General features: G+C 33.4%; 1 protein-coding gene and 1 long non-coding RNA gene across 5 annotated transcripts; both read right to left on the reverse strand.

The window, feature by feature from the left end:
• Positions 1 to 304: 304 nt before the first annotated feature.
• Positions 305 to 6,899, reverse strand: LOC136224139 (probable 2-carboxy-D-arabinitol-1-phosphatase). Its single transcript, XM_066012398.1, has 9 exons — positions 6,463 to 6,899; positions 6,294 to 6,399; positions 5,990 to 6,206; positions 5,778 to 5,896; positions 4,893 to 4,973; positions 4,308 to 4,361; positions 3,761 to 3,859; positions 3,151 to 3,258; positions 305 to 1,020 (listed from the first exon to the last, which is right to left on the reverse strand). Exons 1-9 carry the CDS (start codon positions 6,795 to 6,797, stop codon positions 646 to 648), a joined length of 1,494 nt encoding a protein of 497 aa, XP_065868470.1. The 5' UTR covers positions 6,798 to 6,899; the 3' UTR covers positions 305 to 645.
• Positions 6,900 to 8,364: 1,465 nt separating this feature from the next.
• LOC136223486 (uncharacterized) lies at positions 8,365 to 12,367 on the reverse strand. 4 transcript variants are annotated; one of them, XR_010685980.1, is made up of 6 exons: positions 11,975 to 12,367; positions 10,034 to 11,645; positions 9,858 to 9,924; positions 9,713 to 9,765; positions 9,419 to 9,517; positions 8,365 to 8,742 (listed from the first exon to the last, which is right to left on the reverse strand). It is a non-coding gene; the product is annotated as an uncharacterized lncRNA (long non-coding RNA). The 4 variants fall into 4 exon arrangements; XR_010685982.1 differs by having other exon boundaries at positions 9,858 to 9,929; XR_010685981.1 differs by having other exon boundaries at positions 9,858 to 10,721.
• Positions 12,368 to 12,572: the final 205 nt, after the last annotated feature.

Below are 12,572 nucleotides of genomic sequence, written 5' to 3' on the forward strand. Positions count from 1 at the left end.
ATTATTGAGAAAGAGTCAATTTAGTTTCAATGTAAAACACAGTGTAATGTTAAAGTCAACATTTATCAGATGGTACAATTTAAGCGTAATTGGGAAAAAAAAAATAAGATCATTAGCAAAAGATGGAATTTTTATTGGAAGGTCAAAACCGTAGAGGTTGGAAAAGAGCCAAAATATAAAATTATACAAAAAGAAAAAAAAAACCCTCATTTTATTCCGTTAGACTTGAAATTGTAGCAACGGATAAACGTTAGACTTAAAATTTCATTATTTTCTACGTTCAATCTAAACCCGCTAATAATCATCCGGTTAAATTTGTACCTTATCTCCTATAAAAAAAAATTATAGTACTTTTAGAGTATACACTAATATTCACATGAACCTTGACTGGTCAAATGAATTTGATCATAAATTTAGACTCATTAGATCTAAGCATCCTAAAATACCAATAAAACTTAAATACAACGGAACTGGCCAAATTTGACCAATCAAAATCCATATGAACACTACACGACCGATATACTCGTAGTAGCAACCTTTTTATCCTTCTTTTTTTCAAAATAAAAGATTAGAGGCAAATTGACTACTAAGCCTATAATTTCATACTTCATTACCATTTGAAGTTGATATACTAACACACAACAATCAAAACTCTCCATCATCTACGGTAGATCTGGTAATGGGTATAGACCATCTTCCTAAGTGAGCTGTATAATTTATGCACCGGATTACGCCTTTTCCAGCCGGTCCATCGGGGAAGTCCAGCACACTAATACTCCCTGCATCAAGATGAAATGATCCCATCCACTCCTTGGTCAAATTCAGGCAATGTACCATAGCTGCTATATGTATTGTCGAATGACCAACAACAACTATTGTCTTTTCGGCCTCTGATTCATCGGATAATTCATTCAGTAACGACTTCCATGCTCTCCCGGACTTGTCCCAGAGTGCTAAAAGCGTTTCATCCTCGAACCTATTCAGAAAATCAGCCTCAAAAGCTGGAGCTCCACTTGTATCCTGTTGAGATCATAGAGGAAACAATGTACTGAAAATCAAGCTAGGATCATTTTCACGGTTTTTTTTTGTTTTAAGTAAAAGCTGGGTGCAGGAGTGGAGGAGAGCAAGCTCGGCATCCCAATGATTGGCACCTGAGCAAACCCTCCAAGCACCCCAACCCGAATATTATTAAAAAGAAGAACCCAAAAAGAGAGAATACAGATAGTGTGTAAGAAAAAATAAAGTTATTGAATGAGTCTAAACAAATCTAAACTGTTCAACTGAACCAAAATCATCTGAGACAAATGAATTACAAAATACCGGGGAAGAGTCCCACCATTGCAGACCCAGAGTATTAACTGCTTTTTTTCAGGGGCATTTGCCGCTCGGTTAGTAGGTAAAGTTTTGGAAAGTTCAATTTGACCATATGCTTGCTTATTTATGGCCAATAATGTACATAAAAGTATAATGAATTTAACTTCTATTAGTGAAAACATGGACCACCGATCACCTATTTGGAAATTGATTCCACAAAGATTATTTAACTTCTGTCTCTTTCAATAAAATTATTGAACTTCATATTTGATTTAAATAAAACCATTTCGACCAACTTGTGTACAAAAACTCACCGAAAAGTTGTTATGACATAAAAGGTAGTTAACTGTAAACCAATTTAACATCAACGCGGACAATGATATATGATATGTTTTTAGAAAGAAAATTTGTAACTTAGATGTTTTACCTAATATATATATATATATATATATATATATATATATATGGCTATCAGGTAAACATGCTTGGTGTAAAGGAGGGCTATCTTTGTAATCATATTATGTAATGTAGCATTCAAACATTATAATGGTCACGACATGGTATAAGAAACATTATAAGGGGTGACCTGTCACATTGGCATAGCACTTAGATAATAGATAGTAAATTGTTATGTGTGTCACATCAAAATTTCAATGCGTTATTGTACATAAATTGCACGGAATGATTTGATTAACAGTAAATGAAGTGTGATTTTATTGAAAGAAAAATGGAGTTAAACTATATATATATATGAGTAACTTTAATGAGTGTCGTGTTACATCAGGCGCAAACTCAGGGGAGCGATTTGATGTTTGAAGTGAAAACAGAAGGGGCCAAATTTGCGGTTCAATCATGAATGGGACAAAAATAGGCAACGAAATTCACGAATTGAAGACTGAGTTGACATTTTTTTGACTTTATATTAATTATGTAATTTGTCCAAGAGCCAAATTGGTATCTAATTCCTTACTATCAATTTGGATCCTGAAATTGGTTAATATGATCAATTTAGTCCATAATCAAGTTTGGATATTAATTTCCTTTAACTTTGCATAACAAGTGTCAGTATGTGATTACTCATTCATAAATTAAGAATCATTTGGCCGTTTAAGCTGCCTAGTAGGATCAACTTAGCCCAAAATCAAGTTTGGATATCAATTTCCCCCTTTTAACATGACACTTGAAATCAAATTAGTCCAAATGACACATGTCAATATATGATTGGTAGTTATTTGACATGTGTCGTTTTCTCATATTGACATATATCATTTTTTTTGCTAATTTGATCTCAAACATCAAATTAAAGTGTCGGATTGATACCTAAACTTAATTAAAGACTAAGTTAATCCTAGTAAGCAACTTTTAGGACCACACTAATCCTTAATTCTTCCCTCATACGTGTCATTTTGGAGTTATTTAATTTGAAATGTAAAGTTAAAATGCCAAATCAACATCCAGACTTTATTTTGAACTATATTGATATACTCAGTATTTTTCACATGCACCCTGATGACCATGTGAATTTGGTCATTCACTGTTAGATGTATGCTGATTAAATCTAAACCTTAGGATGTTTTGAATCTCCACCTTAGGATTTTAATCGGCCTACATCTAACGGTGAATGACCAAATTCAGTGTGGTCATTAGGGTCCATACGAACACTACTGAATTGATACTATTAGCCAGATTTAGGAGCCAATTTGATATTAATTTCCCTAATATGGTATGCAAAGTTCAGTTCACATGTGTGCAATTAATGAAACAGATCAAAATAGGTGCTGTAAAATCAAAATAAAACCGAGCTTATGTATTCATGATTTTGTCTTGATATCTTGCCTTATTTGATTGCTGAAGGATGTCTTTAACATCAAGGTCCTCTAGTTTCTTCCGTTCTACATAGCGTGGCACACAATCAGCACCTAAGCAATCAGCTGCTTCTTGCACCTAATGAAGTTAACCCGATTGAAATAGAGATAAGATGTTAGATATTTCACATAGCTTATAGGAGTTTTATGGCTCTTTATATATGTAAGTTTAATTCTTTTTCTTTAAGGTACCTCTAAAGGTGATTTATGCGTTGTTTATTTGATATTAGAGCTTTGTATTTAATGTTAGATCACCCCTGGGTATTCACCCGATGGTTTTGAATTTACTATGTAAAAAAGACTTAATTCACCCCAAAAAGATACCTCAAAGAAACAATATAGGATATTTAATACACTCCTCACGTCCAAATCATCTGGAGTGTGAAGCAAATATTAACGGATGACCCAACATTGAATATAAGACGTTGATATCATGTAAATAAAAGCCTAACTCATATATATATATATATAAGAAGTCATATAATTCTGTAGTTAAGGAATATGTGATATCTAACATTAAAGGAAAAGAAAATTAATGGAGGTAAGAACTAATGGTTCAAGAATGCAGAGAATGAGATTACTCTGGCAATAGCAGTGGCTGTCTCGACACAAGCATTCGTAGGACTGCTGATAATTGTACTTATATTCAGATCAAGAAGAAGCTCTGCTGTTTTCTGGGACTGTCATGAGAAGACAACAAATTCAGTATACGGCTTCATAACCAAACTGTTAACCACTTTGTTAGGAATTGGATAGGAAATTAGACATGCATAAGAAATTTTATGCAGTTTCACTAGTTTTTCCTACATAGGGTGAGGAGGAGCACATAATTTATTAATAATCGACAAGTTGGTACAGCAGTAAAGAAATCACATTCTTCACCCAAGTCTTAACTCTCAAATCTCATGAGACTCAAGTACACCCGAAGTTCACACGTATACATATCCCAAAGAGCACAAACTCCAAAACTCTCACAAACAAACCTTACTTATATAGGCCTAAAAGTATAGTCCTCTTTCTAGTGGGATTCGATGTAAAGACGAAGTTTTCATTTCCAATTCTAATTAGAAAAACTAGACAAAAAAGGATTCTGTACATACTTTAACACCTTTTATATGGATGAAGTACCTGTATATTTCCAAGCATATTCATTGGCTTTTCCCCGGAATCATCATAACTAGCCTGTGAAACATAGCAAGGGATTAAAAGTCATCATTGTTACGAAAAAAGAGAAATTGTTTGATAAATATACTACTGGTAAAGATTGCATTGCATATCAATGATTCAATCATGTTTAACTAAAGAAAGATGACTTTTCTCATGCTCAAGTGTCAAGAAAGTGCAAGTATGATTGCTGATTTTCATAAAAAAGAACATGAGTAGGAGCATTAAAATGGATTGTCGTGTCATTATCGTATTATTTATTATGTGATCTATACATTTCACACATCATATCCAATCCATTAGGTCTCAGCTTATTAACTGCTTCCACATGCCTGTAATATATTTTGGCGTTGCAGAAGCTATCTTCCCGAATTAAAAAACCTGGAGGCATAAAACACAATGCTCCCAATCCCAGCTGAGATGAGGAAAGATTAATTTATTTTCTTCAACAATCTACCACGCCAGAACATCTACCCAAACATAAGAAAGAAGTTCGACTGGATATTAGGCGGTAAAAACAAAACAAACAGTTCTGAATTGGTTTTAAACCTCTGTATTTCCATGGCAAACGAGTATGATCCGCTTGCTTGTCTTTCTGCCTGCAGAAGTTGCAACAGGTGAACTTGGTGTCTGTATCAACAATGCAGTGCAATTTTTGTAAATGTCAGAAAATAAGGCCTTATGATCTCATATCCAGTTGCTGCTAACATATGAAAAAACACAAAAATAAAAACAAAACAAAACGTAAAAATACAATAGAATAGAATATACTAAGAAAACGGGTAAATACATCCATGACCACTGAACTTTGCTCTTACTAACTTTATGCTCAATTTTAAAATCGGATATAAAGTCGATCAACTTTGCCCTTTACTAACATAAAAGTCTCCTATGAAAGTAAACAACATCAAAATGACCGTTGATGACCTCAAATTGGAAAAGTCCAAGAGTTAAAGTTGTTTAGAACCACATTACTCATAAAACCACATTTTGATTTTCCAAAGTCATCATTAGCTTCCTCTATAAACAATCACTTTCTCTTTTCTAACCAAAAAAACAACTAAATGATCTCAGAACAAAAAAGTTTAAGAATTAAAGTTGGTTAGAATATATTTCCAGCAGCTCAATGTAGAGTTGTCTGCTACTGGAGTGGTAAAGGGTTAAGTACCTTTATGTTGGTAAAAGACAAAGGTGATTTTAATGTCCGGTTTTGAAGTTGAGTGACCATAAAATTAGTTAGGTAAAATTGAGTGGTCATGAGTGTAATTTACCCCGAGAAAACAAAAAGTCGGAGCACTATAGCATTAAATCTTACACTAAATTAGAAAAGATATATTAGATACAAATCAAAATCTTGTCAACATCAACATCCTTACTTCAAAATGTCAAGAATGGAGTATAGAATCAGTTCTTATCATGGAACATGGCATATACCTGATTCAAACGATTAAGACATATAAATGGTGGTTCACCCTCAGTTATTGGGGTGAAATCCAACACACTCACACCACAATTGCTCTGAAGTAAAATCCTGAAATATTCAGTTCCCAATCCTGAGAATAGAAAAAGATCAAAGTATGACTAACTCTAAAGAGAAAAATCTTGATAATTTAGCATGAAAGTACAACATATATAGGAAATAATACCAATAGCTGTTGCAACAAGAGCCTGATTAACAGCATTGTGAGCAACCACAAGAACACACCTGCTTGGATGAGATAATATTACATTCCAACAGTTTCTGGCACGAGCCCACAGTTCCCTAACTGGATAATGACCATCAATGTTGAAATTAGGAGCGTCGACCTGCCATTGACGAAACGCTGAACCGAATTTCGCCATCCCCTCATGCTTCAAGAGGCCCTAGATTCAAATTCCCACCCATACATTCAGCAATCAATACTACAATAGCTAGATTTCAAAAACAATTAAGCAATAAATTAACCTTACTTGAAAGGAATAGAGATCAATTTCTCTCAAATCAGAATCAGTAATTATTTCCTTATCGCGAGATCCCCAAATAATTTCAGCTGTTCGTTTCGACCGATTCAGGGGGCTGAAATTGAGAAATCAGTGAATTGATAACGAAAAATTAAACAAAACGACAATGAAAACGAACCTACTGAAGCAGACATCGAAGGAATCATCAATAAGCATCTGCCGGGAAGTCTCCGCCTGAGCCTCGCCTTTCTTAGTCAAAACAGAAAAATCAGAGCTCCCTTGGATCCTTCCTTCAGCATTCCACGAGCTCTGCCCATGGCGGACTAATACAACTCGCTTCGCCGCTTTAATGGAAGGAAACGGCACGGAGGAGTAAAGCTCCGACCTCAATGAGTCTTTGTCGTGTGTGTTTTTTTCTATCTCCTTCACGCTAGAAGAAGCGCGGACTGTGATCGGAGCAGTGAAATTTACACGCCGAAAGTGTAGAGGAAGAGACGGCGAGACTGAAACCATTTCACCGGCTTTTCTTTTCCGGGGTCTTCTTTTTGGCGCTAATTTGTATTTGCAGTTATTAGTGGTTACCGTTGTTCCTATCGAATCCGTAGCAGAGAAGAGAATGACACGTGTAAAGACAGATTACTTTGTATCTTTATTTGCATTTTTCTTTTTCTCGTCTGCGTTTTGAAAGCTAACCAGCATGAACCTCGTGCAATGCACGGGATGCCTTATAATATTCTGGTGGAAAAAAAATCAAACGATGATTTAAAATTATAGTAATTAATAAATTTTAAATTTATAAAAAAAAAATTACATATCATAATTCTGATTTATAGATTTTGTTAGAATAGCATTGCATGGTTTTTTTTTACATTTCCGTCCGCATATCACATAGATTCGTGATTTGAGTGGGTAATTTGGTGACAATTAAAATAAAAAATTGAATTTGTTTATTAATTACTCCATTTTTTTATTTTTCTTGATTGATTTCAAAATGAATTTTATTTTTAAAAAATCATCAAGGAAAAATCGACAATCTTAAAATAGAAAAATTCAAAGACTTGATGATTTTGAAAAATAAAATATTTAGTTTCATAGTAAATGTGATACTAAATAATTTTAATTCTTGGAATTTTCATTTTGAAGTCGTTAACAGTCATTTTTATAGTTTCAAACCTTTTCATTTTTATAGTTTCAAACCTTTTCAAATGCTAGTTTGGCATTTCGTGAAAGCAGATGAGTTTTTTTTTTTTTGGAACTTTACCCTAAAAAAATGCTCAACTTCATTTCGATTTGGAGACCAAGTGTTTTAAAGATAAAAAATATCATTGATTGTCAGAAATATAATTTAAATTTAAAATATTTTTTTTATAATAACTGTAATTTAAAATATTATTTTATAATATACCACATACTTATGTTTACAAATAAGACAAACATTTATATTTGGTTTTTCATATTTTCTTTTGGATTCAATCATAGATATTGATGGAAATTAGTAAATTGCTATTTCAGTTTATTTTTTAGTTTTGCTCCGTGCAAAAACACAGTTGCTCCATATATGTTTATTAATATTTTAGTTTTTTCTTTCTATTTTCTTGTCATACAAACACTGGTCTCTGAATACTTCACTAATATATGCGAATTTATATTTTTAAATTTTTATATTTCATTCCAATACAAAATGTCTAGAAAATAAAACTGAGATTAGTAAATCATGCAATTCGTAACCAACAAAAGAAATATACCCAAACCTACAATGATTAGAGTTTTAAAGGATTATGCATAACTTTGACATAGCTTACCAACTCACTTTGATATCTTTTTTATGCAAAAGAAAAGCAACTTTAGAATTCCAGCAAATTAAAATGCAATATGAGAACACAAAACCAGATTATCACAATTAAAATTCAATATTACCTTAAAACTAATGTTATGATGGTGAAAACAACATTAAAATGAAATGGTGTGGTGAAATTAACCTATTCAGAAATTAGCTTCCAAAACTCCATTGGAGATTACTTTATTATCAATAATAACCACTTTGTTCTTGATATTAAAACCACTGACATAACACTTGCAATTATTCAAAGGGTCTCTTTTTCTCATTCTCTTGGCATTCATGATCAGGGTCAACTTTGAATATTCATTTTCAAGATGTCTAGTGGTCTTCAACGGTAACACTAAATCATTCACCAAATCAACAGTCACTAAAATCACAAAAGTTATTTACATGTGATATGACCATAAAAACTAAAAAAAATACACTATATATATACTCATCAGCAGAATAGTGGGCTTTTTCTTGATCACCAAAAACTTTAAGATCACCAAAAACCTTGCAGTTGCTTTAACAAAAGAATCATGGGCCTTTTCTTGATCACCAAAAACTTTAAGATGAATAACAACACAAGAGAGAACACAATCGTTAACATTTTATGCTCGATATGGTATGATTTTTCTGCAATAAGTAAAATCAATATCAATCCACTTTTAATCTTATGGTGAAATCTATTTGTTCAAATTTTGAGTTAACTATTGAAAAAAAAAACAATTGGTACTCCAAGAACAAAATAATAAGCAACCACATGCGTTAGAACACATAAAAACATACCATATCAGAATTGAGAACACAGTTTAATAAGTAAATTCCCATTAACACTCTTTATTAGCACTTCTAGTAAATCAAAAAATGTGCTGCCATTGTATAAAACAAATAGTTCACCAGCAATTACAGAAATGGAAAATTGGACGCCTAAATCAAAGGATTACCATGCAGTTAAAAACTCATACCTAAGCCTTTGAGCTTAATTCATAAACTGTAAATTTTGACAATATATCACTAAGAGAACAAAATCTAAGTGGACGTTATTGTACTACTCTTCAATCAGTGATAACATGCTAAATTGTAATTTTGTCTTGAATTAGTACCCATATATAGACCATGATGAATATTCAAAGAGATTGCATCCCCTCACCAATTTACACATTTATATGTTATGTTTTTCAATTGATTTCAATATGGTTCTTGTATTCCCAATCAAGTATGAACTATATCTACAATGTCTAGAGCAGAAAATACGACTTGGAGAAAATACGCTCTACAATTTTATAGGAAAGCGGAGATATATGCATACCTTGTAGCGACTTGGAAAATTATCTTCTTGATCAATATGTCATTATTTTGAACATACTAAAGCAAAACTTTTCCTATACGGTCAATTAATGTTCAAACTCTGCAAAATTTGAATTAGCAAATTATTAATAATCCAGAAAGGATAATGGTAAATGAAAAACTTGCAGAAATAAAGAATGGTACAATATATTAGTTAATTCAGGAAATCAAAACGTTTATTAAGCAAAGCACATAACAATTATTACCTAAATGGGAGCAGGTATTCATACTAAAAGAAAATTAATGCCAGATTTACCTATCATGAAGGATCACATCCATTCCGCAATGACACATAAAGAAATTAGAAAACTGAGTAAAACACAAATCCGAAGTCAGAAAGTACAAAAAGAAAATATCCAGTAAAGGAAATATAGTAATATCCAATGAAAATGATAACTCACAAATAGAATCATACGGTGGTTGGAACTTCCTCGGCAACAGGAAGCGGAATAAGAAATCCCACCTTCCCTGAACTCCATTTGGGAATAATAAATCCCAAAAACCAAATTAAGCAAAACCTTAAACCGACAGATCAAGGAATTTAGTCTAAAAGTTAGAAATCAGGGGAAGAACTTACATTTCTCAATTGCCGGATTGGGCTAAGGAGACCAGAAATCTCATCGTCGAAGTCGATTTGCATCAGATCAAGTCGTAATTGAATTTCATCGGAGCCGATCACCGTTTGCATCAGATCAAGTCATAATGCAACATCTATATTAATATTGAAGGAATTAAAAACTTCCGGTGATTAAAGAGAGGAAGTTTTTAATTCCTATTCTAATTAATTTAACCCCAATTCTGATAATCTCAGAACAAAGGTTTAACCTAAGAATTTTCTACTCTAATTTTAGCTACTTCTTTTCCACTACCCTGCAATCTGAAATTTAACATCTTACATTCAATACCTCCTATAAATGCAGTTAACTTCCTGTTATTGCCAGATGCTTGTGTGTCCACCAGAACATATTATTGATCTTATTATTAGATATGCCTTGAGAATGGGTTGATTAGGCACTGCTTCTTTCAAGAGGATGCGGACTGGATTTTGCAAATCCCAATCCGCCCACAGCATAGAGAGGACTCCCTATTTTGGCCGGAGTCTAGGACATGCGAGTAGATGTAAAGACAGGTTACAAAACAGCTCAAACAATCAACAGTGTAACAAAGGACCGTGCTGATACTTCTAATGGCCCTGCAGTCACATGGTGTCACCTTTGGCAACTGAAGCTCCCCCCAAAGTCAGTTTATCCTGCCCTTGTATTTTCCTGGAAGTTTTTCCTACTTGAACTTAATAGCTAATTTCACCCAATTTCAAAAATGTAGGCAATGACAAATATTATTATACATAAGAATGAAACCAATCAGCCATGAAATACAAAATAGTTCAGTGTGCTGGACACAAACATAAATGTTTACTAAATGAAATAACCATAATGCTACTGAAGGGAATAAAATTCACTCAAGCAATAATAGATACCAAAATGCAACTATTCAGATTTCTTCAAGATGAAATTGATAGAACCCTTTTACCCCTGTTTTCAACTTTTCATGCAACAGCAATAAAATATTGGTTAAAATAAAATAATTTTTGGCAGGTGATGTACATCTCATAAAGGTAAAACTAAAGCTGCAATATGAAACATATAGGGGTTAGAGAAACCAATTAACTCTTCAAAACTTCATCCAATAATTGGAGCAAGAAGAATATCAGTTATAAGGTCATCAACACAATTACTTAAAATACAATTATTGCACATTGAAAACGTAAACCAATCACTCAGTTGATTAATGCTTGGATAGCTCAATCTATCTTACGGATGTGATGGTGCCATGATATAGAGTAAACTATATAAATAAGAATCATCAGAAACTTCAACCTACAAGAACTTGACATGTTAGACTTTGGGATCCAGAATTAGAAGCACCAGTGCTCCATAATATTAGTGTATGAAGTTATGCCCTTCAGCAAAAGCGTATGGTATAAATGATACATGTGTTCATATTGCTGTAAAAAGGAACATCAAACCATGGTCTCGAATCTCAAACTACAGAAATAGCTTGAATTTTAAAAAATTCAGGCCTTGAGTTGTCTTGGAAAAGACAGACATAGGAACAGAGTCTTTAAACATATTGAGAGAATAAATCTTCGGTACATTCCCCATCTCACTGCCAGCCATCTCCATTGTAAACTGATTATCAAGTGGGAACCAAGAAAAGCATCACATGATGAAACCCAGGAAAAATACATCTATGTGTATCCATTCCATATATAACTTCTCCAATTGACAAACAAAAAGAGGGCTAATGACAACAAAGGCTATTGTTACTTTAATTGGAGGAAAATTCACAACAATAGCAGCTTAAAAACAAAAGATATGCAGTAAGTAGCATCTCTAATTAGCATGAGAAAAAAGGCATCAAACTGACTAAAATTACAATAAATAAATGATCAAAAAAGAGACACGCGACAATTAGCAATTGAAAGAAAATTAGGAGAGATAAATCAAAAAGAGAGTACCTGAAGAGCAGAGTTATCGTCAGATCGTAGAGGATCAAGGGAAAGTACGACCTTAGCAACAGGTTGAGTATCTGAAGAAGAGATATGATTCTTCCATGATTTAGCTACAACTACAGGACACTTCATCAACCAAACGGACCTATCAGCCTTTGTTGTTTCCAAGGCACCGCTGCTGCTAGTTCCAGTACTGGGTTGATCTTCGTCCATGTCTATGCTTGATTGTCGTGAGTTAAGGGTTTGGTGGAAGCAGTTAGGTTAGGGAAGAAGAGGCAGTTGAGGGAGAGAAGAAGTTCATATGAGAGAGAGGGCTAAGATCGTGAGGTTGAGGGAGTGACGAAGAGAAGTTGAGGGTGGCAGTTGAAAGGGCAGAGATTGAGAGGGAGAGAGGCTGACTCTGTATTGATTGAGGGAGTGAGTAAAATTAGAAGAAATAAATTTAAAAATTCAAAAAATCCTCAAAATGACACATTAGATAAATTATTATTACTATTAGAGTGACACATGGTAAGTGAGGTTTATGCTTTAATAGTAGTAATAGATAGATAGATGTTGAGACTCCGACTCATTAGAGTCAAGCCGTTTATCAACGGTTTGATAT

The sequence above is a fragment of the Euphorbia lathyris genome, chromosome 3, assembly GCF_963576675.1.
Source record: "Euphorbia lathyris chromosome 3, ddEupLath1.1, whole genome shotgun sequence".
NCBI classification, from domain to species: Eukaryota; Viridiplantae; Streptophyta; class Magnoliopsida; order Malpighiales; family Euphorbiaceae; genus Euphorbia; species Euphorbia lathyris.